The following is a 21,012-nucleotide window of genomic DNA, read 5'->3' as shown; positions in this document are numbered from 1 at the left end:
AAGCATGTATGTCTGGCTCAGTCAGTCTAGTGATGGCCTGAGGGACTTGCTGTCCCAGAACTTGCCTCATTAAGCTCTCCTAAAGAATGCTGTGTGAAAACAGTGAAGTTGTGCTGCCTGGAGTAATGGATTGCTGCCTGCATGATATGCAGTGAAGGACCTGGACCATGATGAAACCATTTCCTAGGGAAGAGGGAACATTCGCATCCATGTAAATGGGGATTCCTAGGATGACACACCAGGACGAGACACACGCAGAAAGGATCAGGGTGGCCTCTACACTTTGGCCTGGAGCTATTCTCCAAATTCACCGTATGGATAAGCACTGAAGGAGAACACTTGCACAGATTAATCTGCAAAGACTGGGAAACGTGTTTTCTTTTCCTTTTTTTTTTTTTTTTTTGTTAGCTCCTAACATTTAAGGAAAGTTCTGTCATAATACTAGCTGGATACAGACTTATGAAAAGGAATTTAACAGAGCCGAAGACCACAGTAACAGAAATTAAAATGGGAATTCAGCAGATTGGAGCAAGCAGAAGAAAGAAGTGGTGAACTTGAAGATAACACAACTGAAATCATCTAGTCCAAGGAGCAGAAGGAAGAAAGAATGAAGAAAAGTAAGACTGAGAAACCTGTGGGACACCATCTAGTGTACCAATATATACATTGTGGGAATCCCAGAATAAGAAGGAAAGAAAGGAGCAGAGAGAGAGTCAAAGAAAAAATGGCTGAAAACTTCCCATATTTAATGAGTCATAAATACACATATCCAAGATGCTCAACCAACTCCAAACAATGTAAACCAAAATAGACCCATGCCCCAGCATATTATAATCAAATGGCAGAATGCCAAAGATAAAGAGAGAATGCTGAAAACTGCAAAAGAGAAAAAGAGAAACAACATGCTTCAATAAGATTAAGCACTGATTTAACATTGGAAACCAGAGGCAAGAAGGCAGTATGAAAACATATTTTAAAAAAGTGCTGAAAGCAAAAAATTGCCAACCAAGAATTTTATATCTGGCAAACCTGTCTTTCAAAAATGACAGAGATTAAAGATCAAAAAAAAAAAGCTGAGGGACTTTGTCACCATTACACCGGCCCTACAAGAAATCCTAAAGGTAGTTCTGCAGGTTGAAATGAAAGGGCTCTAGAAAACTGACTGAAGATACATGAAGAAATAAAGATCAGATCTCCAATAAAGATAATGACAAAGGTAAATATAAATACCAGTACTATTGTATTTTTGATTTGTAACTTCACTTTTTACTTCCTAATGGATCTAAAAGCAAATGCATAAAATGGAATGAAAAATAAAATCAATGGTTTTGGATTCATAATGCAAAAATACGTAATTTGTGATAAGAACTACATAAAAGTGGGGAGCAGAGGGGTGTAGGAACATAGTTTATGTATGCCAGTGAAGTTGTTAGTTGGTATCAAGGTAAACAAAATTGTTATAGATTTAGTATGTTAAATTTAAGCCCCACAGTAATCACAAAGAAAATATTAGAGAAATGCAAAATCAAAGAGAAAGAAAGTAGAATGAAAGTTACCAGGGGTGGGGGCAGGAGCAATGGGGAGTTAATGTAAAATGAATGTAGGGTTTCTGTTTGGGGTGAAGGGAAAGTTTTAGTAACAGATAGTGGTGAGGATACTGCAACCTTATGAATGCGATGAATACCAATGAATAGTCTGCTTGGAGAGGCTGGGATGGGAAGAGTTATGTCATATATCTGTTTCCAAAATTAAAAAAAAAAGAAGGGACCTAAAGAGATGATGACAATTAAATGCAGTACATGGTACTGGATGGGATCTAAGCATGGAAAACAAAAAGATCAAAAAGACATTATTGGGACATAAGAAAAACTTGGAACATAAAATGTAAATTTTATATCAACTTCAAATTTCCTGAACTTGATAACTGCACTTATAGTGATTACGTAAGTGAATATTCTGATTTGTAGGAAACATACATTTAAGTATTATGTGTTCAAGAGATATGATGTGTGCAACCTGCTCTTAAATGTTCATAAGATAGACAGATAGATAGATAGATGAGAGAGAGAGAAAGAAAGAAAGAAAGAAAGAAAGAAAGAAAGAAAGAAAGAAAGGGAGAGAGAAAGAAAGAAAGGGAGAGAGAAAGAAAGAAAGGGAGAGAGAAAGAGAAAGAAAGGGAGAAAGAGAAAGAGAAAGAAATGGCAAATGTGGCACAATGTTAACATTGGTGGATCTGGGTATCTGGAGGGGGGAGTATGTTGGAATTCTCTGTATGGGGTGTGTATTATTTTTGCAACTGTTCTATAAATTTGAAATTATTTCAAAACACAAAGCTATATGACTCCCGGGGATGAATGTGGACCTGGCATCGTGGGATTGAGGATATCTTCTTAACCAAAAGGGGGATGCAAAATGAGATGAAATAGTTTCAGTGGCTGAGAGATTTAAAATGGAGTCGAGAGGTCACTCTGGTGGACATTCTTATGCACTATATAGATAACACCTCTTAGGTTTTAATGTATTGGAATAGATAGAAGTAAATACCTGAAACTACTAAACTCCAACCCAGTAGTCTGGACTCCTGAAGATGACTGTATAATAATGTAGATTACAAGGGGTGACACTGTGATTGCGAAAACCTTGTGGATCACACTCTCTTTATCTAATGTATGGATGGATGAGTAGAAAAATGGGGACAAAAACTAAATGACAAATAGGGTGGGATGGGGCGGATGGTTTGGGTGTTCTTTTTTACTTTTATTTTTTATTCTTATTCTGATTCTTTCTAATGTAAGGAAAACGTTCAGAAATAGATTGTGGTGATGAATGCATAACTATATGATCATACTGTGAATAGTTGATTGTATACCATGGATGATTGTATGGTACGTGAATATACTTCAATAAAACTGAATTTAAAAAAAAAACAAAACACAAAGCTAAAAAAAGAAAAAGAAAAAAGTATTATATACAAAAGTATATAAACTAATGTATGAACACATAAAAAGGGTCTATATGATTATACACACAAGGATTAACAGTATTATTTACGGAGTAGAGTGAAAGAAGGGAGAATTATTTGAGTATTTTTTTTTAACAATCACATAAGGAAGCATTTATTTGAGGTTTAACATGAAATCATACAAATAAAATTTGTATAAACACAAATCCACACCAAGGAATAACATAGACAGCAAAGGACAAAGTAAAAATAAAGAAAACTAATTGGCAGCTATATACAGTTGGACAGTTGTGTCCTGTACACTAGAAAGTCTTTTACCAAATAATCATCTTAGATCAACAGAAGACCAATCTTCAACATCATCCTGCAAGATGGGTTACTTTAGTATTTCCTCCTCTTTTCTCCAAGGTCCTCTTATAGTATGGCTGGTAATTGTTTTGGTGATTGCCACCCGCTGAAGATGCCTTGCCATATGTGCTCTGTTGGCCACTGTAGTCTGTATAGCCCTGTCCATATCCATAGTTCCCATAGTTATACCCAGTATAATCATATCCACCATAGCCACTATAGTTCTGATCACCACCATAGGCACTATTGTAATTTCCGTATCCTTGATCATAATAGTTATTAAATCCTTGGTTCCAGTTTTGGCCCTGACCTCATCCTCGACCCCTTGTACCACCTCATCCAGCAGCTGCAGCTCCTCTTCCTCCTTTCTGTTGTTGCTGTTGCTGCCTATATACCTGTTTGGGTTGTACAACTTTGATTTCACACTTTCCAGAACCAATTTGATGGTATCTGCTTTCTAACAATTTCTTTACTGGCTCTTCATCTGTATATGTGATAAAACAAAATCCTCTTCTTTCTTTTGTTTTTGTACCCATGGGAAGTTCAATATTTTTGATCTCTCCAAATGCTACAAAATATTCTTTTATTTGCTCTTCAGAAGTATCTGGGCTCAATCCACCCACAAAAACTTTTTTAGGGGGTTCTTTCCCTTTTAAAGCCTTTGCCCTTTTGGGGTCTATCAATTTGCCATCCAGTTTGTGTTCTTTCAGTTCCAAAACCTTATCAACACTAGCAGCATCTTTGAAAAGCACAAAACCAAATCCTCTTGATCTTCCAATGACTGGATCTGTTTTAATTGTGCAGTCTACAACCTCTCCAAAACAAGACAAATATTCAGTCAGATCTTTCTTGCTTGTATCCCAGCTCAAGCCTCCAATAAACATTTTACCGTCATCCTGCTGATTCTTGCTTGCGTTAATCTTGCGAATTCCTCTATGTTGCTGTACTCGTTCACGTCCTCCATGGTGGCGGAATTGTCAGTAGTGGGGTGCTGGCGCGCAGACCGAGTCCCGGTAGCAGCGGCCGGGCACTTTACTTTTTAATTTATACATTTCTATATCATTTGAATTTTTACAATAAGCTTATATAACTTGATAATTAGAAAAAAATTACTTCTGTTTTTTAAAAACAAAGCAAAACCAATTTTTACCTAAAAAATAAAATATTTCCTTTACACTAAATGCTAAATGTCATATTAATCCTTTCCCTTTTCTTACTGTCTAAACACTCCTAATACCTGGAGAAAATTTTGTTACCCTTCAGCTTAAGGGCATATTTTTAGCTCTTGATCTCATTTGGTTACTTAATCTTCCCTTGTGGGCATTTCAACTATTTATATTGCAGCAGAAGAAACAGTGCAATTTTTTTTATACTTTACAAACAACACTAAAATAACAACAAAAGGTGTTAATATGTTTGAGTATTTGGGAACACAGAACTAAAAACTGGGACTTAGAAAAGGTAAGATAATAAGTTGTTTGGTCAAATTTAATGAGTCACAACAGCAAATTATATATAAATATATAAAGTACACAGAATTTTCAGGGTCTTTTTTATTTGTAAAGTAACTCATTACTCTTTTTTTGTTTTTGTGGTTCCCGTCTGTATAATTTCTCCTCTTTCAGTTTACCCAGAAGAGATATCTACAACATACCAAAATAACAAGCTACAAAGTATAAAACAAAAACTAAAATCAGCCATTATTTTGTATAACCCAGAAAAAGCAAAGTTTAGAGTACTGTAACTATATTTTAAAAGACAGTAAGGGGATCACGGTCATGGTAATTGAAAGACTGAAAGAAACTTATTACTCTTTTTTTGATAGCTCCACAGGGTAAAACTAGTATCAATGGTTAGGAGTTACAGGGAGGTAGATTCCAGCTTAAGATTTTTACCAAATTACTGCTAGAGGTTTATTACAGATATTGCAAATACTGAAAAGCATATTTTAATATTAAAATCCACATCCTAGCCCTATCGAATAAATGGTACCATCAATCCACAAAGAACAACAGGAAAGAACAATAGAGAACACAGCAGGCTACCTTTCCAGTACACTGTAGGTGCTGTCCTGGCACGGAGAGGGAGGTCACAAACATGGTAAAGCAGCGAAGCAAGAAAACAGTGCCCATCAGACTACAGAGCCTTCGCAGAAGTATTGACCTGTGAACAGACCAACCATAAAGGCGGAATGATCAAAGAAAAAACAAAGCAAAACACCCCAAATGTCAAACGTTTACTTAAAGAGGCAGTAAGAAGGAAAGCCACTACACTCGTGAAGAAAGCAGAAATCTTAAGAGACCATATAGAGTCCAAGGGAACTTTCTGCAATGATGAAAATGTTCTCTACCTGCACTTGTCTGATATGTTATCCAGTAGCCACATACTTGAAATGTGGCTAGTGTGAATAAAGAATTGAATTTTAACTTTCATTTCATTCTAATGAATTTTCATTTAAATATAAATAGCCACATATGGCTAGTGCCTGCCATGTTGGACAGTGGAGACCTAAAATGGATTCTAAGAGCGTCATTTCACTGATAAAAAGGTATGGCTAGGAGAAAGTAAAAGAGTAATGCCAAGAGAGAACTAAGACTAGGACCTAGCCTGACTCTTAGTGTTTTTCCTATTACTCATAAATGATTTATTTGGAAGTAAGTTGTATTTTTCTGATTAATATACAACACTGTAAATTGGCTAATGATAGTAGCTATCTAAAAAAAATTCTAACATTTCCACTTACACTTAAGCTATAAAATACTAAGTTTTATAGCCAGGATTATATCTCAAACAAAAGTTTTGAAAAACAGCCATTTGGCTAATCATGAACTACACAGTGGCATTGCTTGAACTACTTGTTATATTATATTTTTAATGTTTTATCTCTTCAAAACAGACTATAAGATTCTTGAGGGCAGGGACTATATTTCATGATGTTCATCCCTGCCTCAAAAAACGCATTTTGACTACAAAGCTAGTCTCAAACTTTAGTGTGCACAACTGGGATGAAGCCCAGGAATCTGCATTTTAAGAAGTAGCTGAGGTGATTCTAAGGAAAGCGGAACATGGACCACACTTTGAGAAATACTTTCTTATACTAATTAAACATCAACACTTGCATAACCAGCCACTGCTAGGCTTTGTTAAAGCTGGATAAATTCAAATTCAAATCCATGGGGTCTTGTGAGGCAAAGTTAAACCACAGAGTGGCAGTGAGACATGTGTCTTTAAAACGTTTCTGCTTTTAAGCAATCCAGAGGTAAAAATATTACTCCAAAATGGGAGAATGAGGCTCCAACTGACCTAAAAGTGTGACAAGAATAGCACACTCAACCTTAGTTTTCACCTTCAAAGCACTAAAATAACTGCTGCTGAGGGCCATGATTTTCCTCAAGCATTCCCTGGTGAGGAGAAAGGATCTAAGGTTCAAGAAATTGTCCTTATTTCTCTCCAGTCTTCCAAAGAGAGTGGACACAGCTACAACATCTATTAACTTTATAGTTTTAAAATTTTTCCCGCACTGTCTTATTTTTGGTTTAAATCAAATAATTTTCCCATTAAAAGATTAAAGGAGCCTACTCTTAGGTTTCCTTTCTTTTTGCAATTCAAAAAAAAACCAAAACTTTCCTTTTTATTTCTTGGTGAAGCACTTTCCCTATTCAGCAACTTCCTATAGCACCTGAAATAAACCAAACACAGTAGAGGTATATGATGTGCAAAATAATTTCTTTTTTAATGTGCCTCCTCCAAGCAGAGAACAATTTCTTCCATCCATACATTCAACCAGACTGTCCTTGAAGCAGTTTTTATCCTCCTATGGAAAATGACATTTCTTGCTTGTTTCTAAAGAAAGGTAAGGTTAGACTGTCAATGGTTGGCCCATGGCTAATCATCCCCGTCTCTATCTAAACTTTCCCTGGAAAATACCTTCAAAATATTACTAAATATATAATATCTTTGAATCTTTAGGTAATGAAACCCAGAACATTTTCCCTTGTCAATAATTATAATGTCACACTGACCATTAAGAAAATTAATAAAGAAACTGGAAAGGGAAAGACAAGGTTTGATGATCTTTACACAACAGAGTCAAAACTCTTAATCTTTTAATGGAATAAGGAAGGTACCTGTGCTTGTGAAGAAGAAGAACCAGGAGCCAAATATAGCACAGAATCATGCCACAAACTTCTGTCATGGCAAAGGCCCATGGGATTCTAGGAACACTGAAAGAAAAGAAAAATTTAAGCTAATGCATATCTTTTTCAATAAGCTAATCTTCTAAAAATGCTTTATATAACTTTTATCTCTTTTAGGAGATGATATTTTGAATCTAGGGGAAAAAACTGAAAATACCTCTATTTATCAGAACCTGTTTGTTGTGTGATTCTGCATCATGGTTCACTACTAAGATGTTAACAATCCTTTTCTCCCTCCCTATTATATTACATGGTAGACCTGGATATAGGACTGCCCACAAAAAAACAATGGAAGAAAGGCTCACTTCTTACATATGAGGTCATTTCTGGATCCAACCAGGGCTTGAAGTTGATACCTCCTTTTTTTTAATATATTTGGATTTGTTTTAGAAGCAGTAAATTGGATTTTTTTTTTTTTACACTCCTTTATTTCTCTGTTCTCCTTTGTTTTGTATCCCCGTATTCTTCTATATTTTCTATTGGTCCCTCTTCTCTCCTCATCAAATCCACAGCTCCTGTGGTAACCAACTACTAGAGTAAGAGACATGTCATTTTTTTAATTTAAAAACAGGAAAGGAGAGAAAGGAAGGGGAAAGGGGAAGTAGGAAAAAATGGAAATGAAATAAGCCGAATAGATCATCTCTGGATGGTAGGAATACTGGTGGTTTAATTTTTACTCTTCCTACATTTCCACTAATAACTTTACAATGAGCACGTACTAACTAATTAAAGTTATTTTAAAAAAGAAAACATGAGATCAGAAAGATAGGAAAGGTATTAACAAAGTCTACTCCAAACCTTACTCAGAGTAACTGAAGAGAAAATGAATCATCTTCATTCAGGGACTCATCTTTTACCCATAACTCCAGGAAAAAAAAGACTCACATACCTTTAACCTATCACTGACTTATTTATTTGATGTTACTGTGGAAAGGTTTAATTCGTATAATAGAAATTTTCAGATAAAGATTCTTTAAAATGACTTCAAAAAAATTTTAACTTTAAAAATTAACATTCTAAAAACAGCGGTACAAAGCTTATGATGAAAAGGAGTCTTCTGCCTCCATCCCCAACCTACACTTACTTCTTGCTCCCCAGAGTAGCTGTTTCAGCTGGCATTAAATCTTTTGGTCACGCCACCCCAACACCCCCTCCCCCCACTCTCCCATTCTTTCCACACAGTTAAATTCACAATTGTGTTTAAAATATTTACAACTTTTACTTACCGTAAGTTTGTACATATCATTCATAGCTGAATCGTAGGGAATGATGATGATTAAATTACTCCTTTGTACAACTTCTTATAATTCTATGGAGCTAATAAATACTTTCTTTAAAGTTTTCTCTGTTTTGTGTGTTCCTATCACCAATTCATCCCCAAACTATTCTATCAATTTCTATTTTTCCATTCGGGGAAATCTCTTCTAGAGCTTTCTTCCCTCTTGTTCCAAGTTAAAAAGTTGCATTTTCTAGGACTTCTGCACAGCTACTTCCTGGAATAAAATTTGACCTTCATCTTGGAAATCCCCGATGCCTCTTTTTTATATTGGACCTTCTGTTTTCTGAATCCCATATCCTCCTCTTTCTCAGTTCACGTCTTAGTTTTGATGGCATATAATCTTCAGCTGTTTTCTGAGAAAGAGGAGTTGGAGGAATAAATTTGCTTATATCAGATTTATTGAGGTTTAATTTACATGTGGAAAAATTCACCCTTTTCTAAGTATACAGTTTGATGAGTTGTGACAAACGTATTCAGTTGTATAACCACAACCACAATAAAGACAGAACATTTTTATTACACCAAAAAGTTCCTTCGTGCCCCTTTGTTATCAATTCCTTCCCCATCTTCAACCCTGTGGCACCCACTGATCTGATTTCTGTCCCTTTATAAGTTTGTCTTTTGTCATATGAATGCCATTGTACACTATAAAGCCTTTCATACCTGGCTTCTTTCATTCAGCACAATGCATGTGAGATTCATCCATGTTACATGTATAATTCTTTTTTTTTTTACAACAAAAAAAAACTTTACTTGACAAAAGACAAAAACAAAAGTTATTTACAGTAGGTTTTTGCTCAAATAATTCAACCAGACAACTGTGCCTCTTTTCCAGGTTTATCTCACAACCAAACCCAAGCAGAGGCTGCCCTACCCCAGCTACCCCATTTCTCGCAGAGGCAGAATGCCAACCAGAATTCAGCAGCATGGCCCCTCCACCTACCACCTCTACTGCTCAGTGCATTGTGAGAAGGGGAAATCCTACCCCAACCCCATACACTGAGTCCCCTACAATCAGCATCCTGCAACAGGCACACCAGGCCTGGGCTCATAGACATGGGCAGGGAGGAAGAGGCTGGGAAAATGGCAACTTCAACTAAACCTGAAGCTGCCATGCTTATTTTCCCCAGCTGGGCCTCAGGAGGGTGAGGATCCCTGATCACCCTGGGGCACACAAGGAGAGGGCACAGGAGGAAGAGGCTGAGGGAGGCAAAAGAATGCATAGGAAACTTGCCAACCCTCGAAGAGAAAAACTCCCTCTTTTAATAACTGATCCCCTACAACAATGGACAGGCTAAGCCACTCAGGAGAAGGGGGAGAAGCCTCCCTGAGGGTTTCAGGGATCTTCCCAGAAAGGACAGGAGACATGTTGCTACCTTTCTCCTGGCCAGGCCCACCCACATCAGTCAACAACCAGGAAACCCAGAAACTCACCCCCACACATACATTGTGCCTGACACCTGGCAATTTCAAGAAACTACAGGCCGGGGCCCTGACCTGTCTCTTGGCCCAAGTAACAATGTTATTCAGAACAAAATTATTTAGGCTACTAATAACCTAGGGTTAGTGTTTCTTAGGATATATATGGAGGGGATTTGGTGCTGTTCAACATTCTCAGCAATGAAACAGCAGGAAAAAAAAATGCAGGGAAGGTTGGGGAGGGAGAATAGTAAGACCGACTGATTTGTTTCACTGAAGTTCAGAGCAAGGCCTCTGCAACTCCAGCTTAAAGAAAGGTGCAACACAAAGACATAGTAAACAGGCTTCATAACCAATTCCAATCCCAGCCTCCTCTGGTGGCAGTTCCCTAGGGACCTGCCAGGAATGGTTTCCTGCCACCATTGTTGGAAAAGCTGCCTGTTCAGATAGGAGGGCTGCCTGACTACTAGATGGCTCACTTCTCTCCAAGTAGGAGCTGCTTTTGACATTCCGGCCCCAGTATCCTAAAGGAATTCCAAACTCAGGCTGCAGGGCAAGGCCATTCAGGAATAACGGAAAGAAAACTTTAAACAGAAGAAAACCCACTGCCTTGATCTAGTTTATATCACACACACCCTCCAAAAATAGAATAAAAAACAACAAAAAAAAAAATTCTCTGGATTTATCATGCTTCTCCGCTCTGTGCCTAGTTTTGGTAATATTCTCTGTTGAACCCTTCCTCTTGGCTATGGCTTTGTCCTTTTCTGTGCCTGATGCAGAAAAGAAAGAACCCGTAAGTTTTTTTTTTCTTTTCTTTTCTTTTTTTGGTAAACCAAACAACCAACAAAACAACAGTTTGGAATTTCCGCACTACTACAGAGATATAGCTGGTCCCCCCAAAAAAGTACTCACTTCCTTGTAAAACAGTCACCAGTTGCAGTGGTGGATCTTTCCCAGTTCATCAGATTCCACCATGCAAGGCACTCGCTCATTCCCCACACCAGGGATAACTACTCCCATTAATGCAAACCACAGCAAAAAGGGAAAAATAATAGTTTAGCAAAAACTAAACATTCAACTGGAGCCGGTTCCGTTACATGTGCTGAGTTTCTCTTTTGTTCACACTTAAGATCTTGGAATGTCCACACCTGGCTTAACAGAGGCCCAACTCAAGGGCAACTTGGGACCAGCATAGGTCTGAACTTGGCAGGTTCCCTGAGGCTAGCCCAGGAAACCTGACAGGAACAGAGGTGTCCCGGGGATTCCTGGAGAAGCAGCAGCAGCACCATGCCTGTCTCCCACCTCTTGGTTCCAATACTGTGAGGAGGCCTGGAAAAATGACAGAGTCAGCTCAGGAGAGGTCCCCATCACAGTGCAATGACACCAGTTAGTGTCTTCCTGCTGAAGACCTCCGGACAGAAGAGACGGTCCTGATGTTTGGCAGTGATTAACAGAAAACCCTCTGTATGAAAGCGAACCAAAATGGAAACCCAGGACAGCTGGCTCAAGCCTTGAGCACCCTGCTAGCAGATGCCTACCTGGGGTTTTCAGAGACTAAGGGGATGGGAGTGTGCAGTAAGGGAGGTGATGGGTCCTGCTGCTTCTGAAGCTCCATCTCAGCAGTCCTCTGTAGCGCCACCTCCACCAACAGCTGGAAGCTGCTAAAGTCCTTCTTGTCCGGCTCTGGAGGCGTGCGCGGTGGTGTGTTGAAGAGTCCACCTGTGGGGCTGCCAGCCTCAGCCCTTCTCAGCAGGGTGAGTGTGCTACCAGGAGTCACCAAGGTCTTGGGTGGCTCTAGCTCCCCCTGTGGGAAGGGGGCGGCTGGCTTCTCCCCCTGGTCTGGGTGGAGCGGCACAGAGCACACAGACAAGGAGAGCACATTGGTAGGGATAGGTACAGACACAGCACTGAGGGGCTGTTGCCCTGGGGGGAGGGTCACATCTGAGGCTTTGGCCCGCACGGCGGGAAATGGTGAACTGGTTAGGTGTCTGGGAGAAGCCGCTGCCGGGCACTGATGAACCAATTACTTATCTGTAGCACTGACAGGTTGGTCTGTCCAAGAAAGGCTCAGCTTCTCTTGCTCTAAGGGATAGGCGTTGTAACGGTGCAGGTACAGCCAGTCCCGGAGGATCTTCACTGATTCCTTGGGCAGGTTCCCTCTCCACTTCCTCTTCCCCGCCAGGGAGAGGAGGCCTTTGTCCTCGCCTAGATCACTGTCTGACATGGTGGAGGTGTCTAGCGGCTAGGATGGCTCTCGGGCAAGCTTTTCCGAGCGTCTTTCCGGCCCACGCGGCCTTGCGCTCTGTAGGGGCATCCTGGCGGGGGGCGGGGGGCGCCCGCGGAGCATGCCGCGTACCTGCCGGGCCTGACACCCGGCCTGACAGCTCGGGGCTGGACGTCAGATCCCCTCTCCTACCCTCCACGCTCTCTTCGCCCTCCCCCCCCCCGCCCTAAAGGAGAAAACAAACTTTGTGCGGAGCGCGGCGAGCTACGCCCACCCCCCGCGGGGAGGAAGGACGGCGCCGACGGGCTTTGCCCCGCCCCGCATGTATAATTCTTTACTCACATTTCTTTACCCGTTCATTCACTGGTTAATGGATATTTTGGGCTTTTCCCAGTTTTTGGTGATTATGAATAAAGACTGCAAACAGGTCTTTGCGTGGACAAATGTTTTCATTTCTCTTGGGTAAACACCTAAGAGTGGAACGATTGGGTCCTATGTTAAGTGTAGGTTTAACTTCTTAAGAACCCATGTAACTTTCCAAAACAGTTGTACCATTTTGCATTCTCCCAACAATGTATGAGAGTACCAATTGCTCTGCATCCTTGTCAGCATCTGGTAGAGTCAGGTTTTTTTGTTCTTTTTTTTCATTTTGACTATTCTAATATGTGTGGGGTAGAGGGGTATTTTGGTTTGCTAAATCTGCCTGAATGCAAATTACCAGAAATAGTTTGGCTTTTACAGTGGGGGTTTATTAGTTCACAAACTTTCAGTTCTAAGGCCATGAAAATGTCCAAATTAAGGGATCAAGAGGTAGATACCTTCTCTGAGGAAAGGTCAATGGCATCTGGGGTTCCTCTGTCACAAAGGAAAGCACATGGTGATATCTGCTAGTCCTTCTTCTCCTGGATTCTGGTTCCAAAATGGCTTTCTCCAAAATATCTTTGGGCTTCTGATTCTCTTAGCTTCTCTGAGCATCTGTGTCAGCTCTGAGCTCTCTTAAGGACTCCAGTAAACTAATTAAAACCCAATTTGAATGGGTGGAGTCATATCTCCATGGAAACAACCTAATCAAAAGGTCCCACTCATATTAGGTCTGCTCCCACAAGACTGGATTAAAAGAACATGGCCTTTTATGGGGTACATAACAGATCCAAACCAGCCCAAGGAGTAAATGTTTTTAGTCAAGCCTTATATTTAATTGATAGTTTGCCTGGATAGAGAATTCTATGTAAGACATTATTTTCTCTCAGAAGGTTAAAGGCATTGTTCCACTGTCTTTTAGCTTCCACTGTTTGTGGAGAAATTTGATGATTTGTGAATTTCCAATCTTTTGTATGGTACTTTGTCTATTAAAGAAGCTTTTAGGACTTTCTGTCTATACTCAGTGTCCTGAAATTTCACTATTATGGGCCTTGGTATGGATCATTTTTCATACTTGTACTGGATATTTGATGGTCTCTTTCAGTCTGTTTTATCTTAGATAATATCTTCCCCTCCATTTTTTCTATGTACTCTTTCTGTTGATTTTTATTTGTTGATTTTCAGCCAACCAGATCTATCTTACCTTTTCTTCTCTGCTTTCCACATCTGTTCTACTTTTGGGGCAATTTCATAACATTTATGTTCCAATTATCCTGCTGGATTTTTAATTTCTACTTTCATCATTTTGTTTTCCAAAAACTTTTCTGCTGAGTTTTCCTTTTTTATAGCCTCCTGTTACTGTCTCATACAATATTTAACACCACATCTCTCTGAGGGTATTAATTTTGTTAAAAAGTATTCTACTCCCTATTTTGTGTGTCCTCCGAGTTTCCTTTTTTCTGTTTGTGTTAGTCTGTTTTCCTCAAATGTCTGGTAATTCTTGACTGACCATTCGAATTTAAAGTGAAATACTATAACTGGATGCTCTGTGTGAAGGGGCTGAGCTTGTCAAATTGCTGGTTTCACTGGAGAGTAAGTAGGCAAAGGTGTGGTTGATTGACTGGAAATATTCTCCCAATAGCAGTATCTGCAGTCCTCCTCTCTTGGGCAGGTTTTCCAAGAACAGGAATCTTTTCCTGCTTGGAAGACTGGGGCCAGGTGGTGAGTGGTAAGTCTGGCTACAACATTCTCCAACTTAAGTAAAGGAAGGGAGCTGGAAGTCTCAGTGATTAGTACATAGACTTTGAGTTAATTCCTTTTGAAAACATACTGAAAATATATAGTACCTTCACTCTCAACTGGGCATGGTGTCCCAGATTCCAGAATCCCTCATATTCAACTCCTCTGGAAAATATACCAAGTCTTCTACTGGAGTAAAATAGGGGACCTAGGAGTATAAAAGCTTCTTAAATAGATTTCCAACCAATTCTCCCTAATTTAGCTCCCAACTGTATGTAGCCTTGAGAAATACCTACTGCCTCCTGTTTTGTGAGCTTTTCTGGAGTTCTGTGGTACAAATAAACACATCTCTTGAGCAGCACTATTCTTTGTACCCATCCCACAACAGGCAGTTAGCTTTCATTTCTTCCAAACTTTCATTACTATCACTGTTTCTGCTTTTATGGGATTATAGGGGTTTTCCAACCCCTTCCCCTTATACTGTCATTTCAGTGGAGTGTTGAGAGAACTGTCAAATATGTATTCTAACCCTCATGTTTACTTTGATGGCAAACTTTCTAAAATGCATTATATGCACATATGCCTTTTTTTCTGGAAAGAATTTAATTTTCTTTGGTAATTCATTTAATCACTATGAACACTGATTATTATACTGTACATTATTAGTCTCTGTACTGACCTCAGGGACTACTGAGAAATGAAGGGCACTTAAAACCCAGATTGGTGTGTTTTTCCACTATTTATGTTTGCTTCTTCTAGGGCTTCTGTTCCTCCCTTGCTATTACGGTTATCAGTTATCCCTTTGCACTGCTGTAGGTGGACCTACCTCTAGAAGTGGCCCTATTCCCTTCTAATTTTCTGTTTAAAATCTACTGAAGCTCTTGGAACCATGTCAGATAAGCTTCAGAAGCAGACCTGGAAACAAAGATCAGTGTTAAAGTGATTTATTAGGAAATGTTCCCAAGGAAAAACCATAGGATAGTGCGGATATGGGACCAGGAAGGCAGAAGGCCACGCAATGGTGAGACATCAAGCAAAGTCCTGTGGGAAACTCAGGAAAGGATAACTTTGGCTCAGTCCTGTAGGGAACTTAGAGACAGTGTAGGTCAGACCTCAACACCCCAATTAGGGGAAAGAAATGCAATATTTATACCCTACCTCATCATTAGTTATTGGTTAAGAGCTGCTGCAGGAGGAAATTTCCAAGCAGTTTTGGCTCTTTGTTCAACCAGGCAGAGTATGTTCCAGCAGCTCAAGAACATCCCTCCAACAGAGACACATTTTCTGGCTCCTAGGAATATCAGTGTGCATGAACATGGAAAAGAGATCCAAGGGGATATGGAAGGAGCACTGACAGTACCTGCTACCATTCTTCTATTAATAAAGTTCAGATGCATAAAAGCATGGAGCTTTGCAACATGTAACATTATAGATAAAGAGCTAAGCAAAATTTGGTTTTAAATCCTCATTGCGATTGAAAACATATGTCCATATAAAAACATATATGAATGAATATTCATAGTAGCATTATTCATAACAGCATAAAAGTGGAAACAACCCAAACATCCATCAACGGGTGAATGGATAAATAAAATACGATGTGTTATCCACATAGTGGAATATTATTCAGCTATAAAAAGGAATAAAGTACTGATACATGTTACAACATGGATGAACCTTGAAAGCATTATGCTAAGTGAAATAAGCCAGACACAAAAGGTCACAGATTGAGTGATTCCATTTATATGAAATGTTCAGAACTGGCAAACTCATAGAGACAGAAAGTAGATTATGGTTTTCAGGGGCTGGGGGAAGAAAGAATGGAATGTGACTGCTAATTGGTATGTAGTTTCTTTTTAGCATCATGATAATGTTCTGGAATTAGTGGTGTTCATTGCACATCTCTGTGAATAAACTAAAAACTACTGAACTGTACACATAAAAATAAAATCCTCATTGCTCTTCCAGGCTCTTTTCCCTCCTTTTTCCCATTATGCCTTGTTATAGACACATACAGAACTTCAGCATCCATTCTCTCATTTCTTGAAGATTTTAACTTCTAGTTCACTGTTATTCTCTCCAATACTTCTGTTGTAATTTGTGTTCCTCTCTCTAATACTTCTGTTGTAATCTGTGTTCTTCTCACTCTCTTCTCTTTTTTAATGCTTATTACCAAGGACATTACTTCTCATAATCTCAATTTCTAGAAACCCACTCTAACTAACACCTTTAGTCTTTCCAGCTCACATCTTGAAGAACTTTCCCTCACCCCACTTTTTGTTTGCTTGTTTGTTGTTTATCACTGTGGACTCAGAGATTCCTTTTTAAAACTCAATATATTACAACCCATTACCATTATTCTTTTTGATGTTCCAATTGTCCTAATTTGGTCAGTCAGAACCCCTTCAAGACAGCTCCTAAGTTCTTCTGACGTGTTTTCACTGGTTTTAGACATCTCCTTGCTTTCTGACACAAGATCTGTTTCAGGCTCGTTTTGTACTTTCCTTGCCTCAGACCTAAAATCAGCCATTCTTCAAGGAACCCTTGTCTGGTTCCTTTTAGTAGGGAATGGTATTTAGAAACCATGATGTGGATGGTCTAAATGCCCACTGCTACTGAGTTTTTAAATCACTTCATATCAGTTCACAGAAACCTTCCCCATTATTTTCTATAATTATATAGCACTCCACTATGTAGACGTACCATTGTGTATTCAACTGTCCTTCCATGGATGAACATTTAGATTATTTTCAATATTTACAATGATTACAAATACTCCAAAATGAGTAACTTTGTGCATATATTGTTTCACAGTTGTGGAGATATACCTTTGGGTAAATTCTAATGTGTTTCACGTTTTCTCTTGAACCTATTACAGTCAGACTTTTGCCCTTATTAACTCTTGTCAAGGTCACTGGTGACCAACATTTTGCTAAATCTATTGGTCAACTTTCCTCATTTTGGTTGACCTCTCAGCAGCATTTGACACAGCTAATTAATTATTCCTGCTTTCTTAAAATACTTTTTTTTACTTAGCTTCCAAGACACCACTCTCTCTCTACTCTGCTTTCCTCCATCTTCTTTGCTGGTTCCTCCTTCTCTGACCTGAGGCTCAATCTTCAACTCTCTTTTCTTCCCTTCTGGGCTCACTTTGTAGGAGACGTTATCTAGTCTCATGGCTTTACTTAGGTTGACAATTCCTAAATTTCAGCCCACATCTCTTTTTGAACACCAGCTCATATTTCCATCTCTTACTCGACATCCTGATTTGGATATGTAAAAGATATCTCAAACTTGACATACCCAAAACCAAACCCCTAATTTTCTTTTCAAGTCTGCTCCTTCCACAGTCTTCCCATCTCCTTAAAAAAAAAGTGACTCCATCCTTCCTGAAGCTCAGGCCAAAAATCTTGGACTCATCCTTGATTTCTCCCTTTCTTGTACACCTCTCATCCAAAACCAAAATCTGCTGGCTCTACTTTCAAAAATATATATAGAATTTGATTCCTTCACACAACCTTTACCACTAATACCCTTGTCCAAGACACCGCCACCTTTGTTTAGATGAATTCAATAGCTTCTAAACGTATCCCTGGTTTCCTACACCCAATCCCCTTTCCCCATTGGCCATTCTCAATACAACAACCAGAATGACCTTTTTAAAAATGAAAGTTAGATCACACCACTCCTCTCCTCGATACTTCCCAATGCTTTCCTTTTACTCATAATGAAAATAAAGCCCTTTACACATTCTGACCTCCTGTCTCCTTTCTGACTTCTTCTCCAACTGCTCTCCCCATCTCGAACTTGCCGTTCCTTAAATATGCCAGGCATGCTCCCAATTCAGGATTTTTGTGCCTTGCTGTTTCTTCTGCCTAAAGTAGTCTTCCCCCAGATATCTACATATTTCCTTCTCACTACCTAGGGTCTTCGGTTTAGGTTAGGAAAGTGATACAGATTAGGGGAGTTGATTTAAGAATCTAACAGTTTCTTAAATAGTTTTCAATCAATTCTTCTTTTAGAACCACTCCTTTACCTCTACTATCCAGAGCTTTAAGAAACCAATAAATCAGATTGGTTCTCCATTTTCTCCACAGCTGTTTTAGAATCAGGTTATTTTAGGTCTGCTAATTACCACTCATTCATCTGCTTTCAAACTTCCAAAAATGTGTCTGCTGTTTTCTCCTTTCTTATCTACCCCACACCTATGGCTTTACCACTTGAAAAAAAAAAAAAAAGTTACGTATTGTGCCAGTTTGAATATATTGTGTCCCCCAAACGCCATTATCTTTGATGTAATCTTGTGTGGGCAGAAGTTATCAGTGTTGATTAGATTGTAATTCTTTGAGTGTTTCTGTGGAGATGCACCCCACCCAGCTGCAGGTGATGACTCTGATTGGATAATTTCCATGGAGGTGTTGCTCCATCCATTAGGGGTGGGTCTAAGTTGAGTCACTGGAGCCATATAAATGAGCTGATAGATAGGAGGAACTCAGTGCAGCTGTGAGTGACATTTTGAAGAGGAGCCACAGCCAAGAGGGACACTTTGAAGAAAGCACAGGAGCTGCAGATGAGAGACAGTTTGAAGATGGCTGTTGAAAGCAGACTCTTGCTCCGGAGAAGCTGAGAGAGGACAAATATCCCAAGTGCAACTAAGAGTGACATTTTTCAGGAACCACAGCCTAGAGAGGAACGTCCTGGGAGAAAGCCATTTTGAAACCACAACTTTGGAGCAGACGCCAGCCACGTGCCTTCCCAGATAACAGAGGTTTTCTGGACACCATTGGCCATCCTCCAGTGAAGGTACCCAATTGCTGATGTGTTACCTTGGACACTTTATGGCCTTAAGACTGTAACTGTGTAAACAAATAAACCCCCTTTTATAAAAGCCAATCCGTCTCTGGTGTTTTGCATTCCAGCAGCATTAGCAAACTAGAACAATATATATACACATGCACACAAACACACTAAAGTTTTAGTGAGGTTCCTGAGGGAGCAAAATGTGGTATGTATGTCACTTTACCATTTTAACCTAGAAATCGTAATTCATCTCAATTTTAAAATACATATACTATATAGCACTTTTAGAAGGGTGTAAGCTTTATAAAAATAAATAAGAAATATTATAAATTTTAAAAAGATAAAAAAATCACAAATATAAAACCTAATAGTTCTGAGTATTTGTTCTTTTGTTAGTTTTATATATTATACATATACTCTATTCCTTTTTAATATATTCAATATTTAATAAAAACAACAGAACACTACGATTAAGTCAGTTTGTACTATTTGTAATGATTCCAATTCATTTGGTGATAAAGGAGACTCCCTTCCACCTCATATTTTCTGAAAAGCAGAATCCTGTTCACGATTTAAAAAAAAAAAAACAAACACCATGTTTCATTCATTACAAACAACACACCAGAAGATGCTATAAAAAGCTGTTGTGTCTAAGGAGGTATATACCTATAGAAAAATAAATTAGACAGTGGTTTTTCCCACTCACCTAGGCTTAAGGTCTAATTTACTCTAAGTGTAGAAGGCTATTTCAAAGTGTATCGTTATATACTACCAGATAAAGCAAATGCAAGTATAAATCAACAACAACAATAAACAACATGATTATCATAAATATATTATCATTATTGTCATCACAGCAACTTCCTACAAACTTACCAACTAGGAACAAAACTTACCTGTCTAAGAAAATATCTGGGAGTGGTGGATACGTCTGCATGTCAGGCACTCGCTCGTGGACTATAACCATGATGAAAGATGTAAACCCAAATACTATAAAAACATATATACAACTCAATATGGTCTTCCAGTACTCTGGGTCCAATCTTCGAACAGAATGTTTGTTTTTACCATTCATATACTGGTACTGATCAGAAGTCAAGTCAGTAATGGGTCCGTCACAGTCATGTGAAGGCTCCCCATTACAGAGCCAATCTGAGCTTTGAAGAGCACTGATGAAAGTAGTCATGGAACCCATGGGACTGTCACTGTTGTAGCCCATTTCTTCTAAAACATCAGTATGTATTTTCTGCAGTTTGCGGACTGAGAGCATTAACCTTTTAATGTCCCCTAAGACTTTAATTTCCAGAGGAGGAGATCGGAGATCATATTCAGTCAATGTCAACAATGTGACTCCATCAAGTCGGTGCTTATTACATAAGATGTCCACATATTCAAAAAAGCCTTCATCCTTCAACCAAACAGCTACATGCTTGGTTGTCCAGCGGCGAATGCAGAGTTGATTAGGTCCTGCCATTTCCTCCTCCACTGCCTGCCATGGGAAAACAAGAAAACAAAACAAAACAATGTGTCCTAACAATTCCTTCAAAGATCAAATACACATAAAGATAACAGAAACAGTAATTTACCTACACTGCCTTATTTGTTTCTAAAAGAGTAAAAGAAACAAAAATATTCAATAATGAGTGGTTTTCAGTAGAATAACATTCTAATAAATTTATGCATA

At 38.9% G+C, this 21,012-nt stretch overlaps 1 protein-coding gene and 2 pseudogenes across 4 annotated transcripts in view; all 3 read right to left on the bottom strand.

Moving 5' to 3' along the window:
• The window catches only part of SAMD8 (sterile alpha motif domain containing 8), a 91,424-nt gene that overhangs the window by 11,882 nt on the left and 58,530 nt on the right, over positions 1–21,012 (bottom strand). For all 4 annotated transcript variants that reach the window (XM_037804232.1, XM_037804233.1, XM_037804235.1 and 1 more), the window contains exons 2-4: positions 20,225–20,817; positions 7,438–7,533; positions 5,356–5,473 (exon numbers count right to left, since the gene is read on the bottom strand). In XM_037804232.1, coding sequence (XP_037660160.1) covers positions 5,356–5,473; positions 7,438–7,533; positions 20,225–20,817 — 807 coding nt within the window. The remainder of the gene's footprint in view (positions 1–5,355; positions 5,474–7,437; positions 7,534–20,224; positions 20,818–21,012) is intronic.
• Positions 3,023–5,349, bottom strand: LOC119510112 (annotated as a pseudogene).
• LOC119510113 lies at positions 10,842–20,260 on the bottom strand (annotated as a pseudogene).

The sequence above is a fragment of the Choloepus didactylus genome, chromosome 15 (assembly GCF_015220235.1).
Source record: "Choloepus didactylus isolate mChoDid1 chromosome 15, mChoDid1.pri, whole genome shotgun sequence".
Lineage (NCBI taxonomy): Eukaryota > Metazoa > Chordata > Mammalia > Pilosa > Megalonychidae > Choloepus > Choloepus didactylus.
This window is presented reverse-complemented; position numbering and strand designations above follow the sequence as displayed.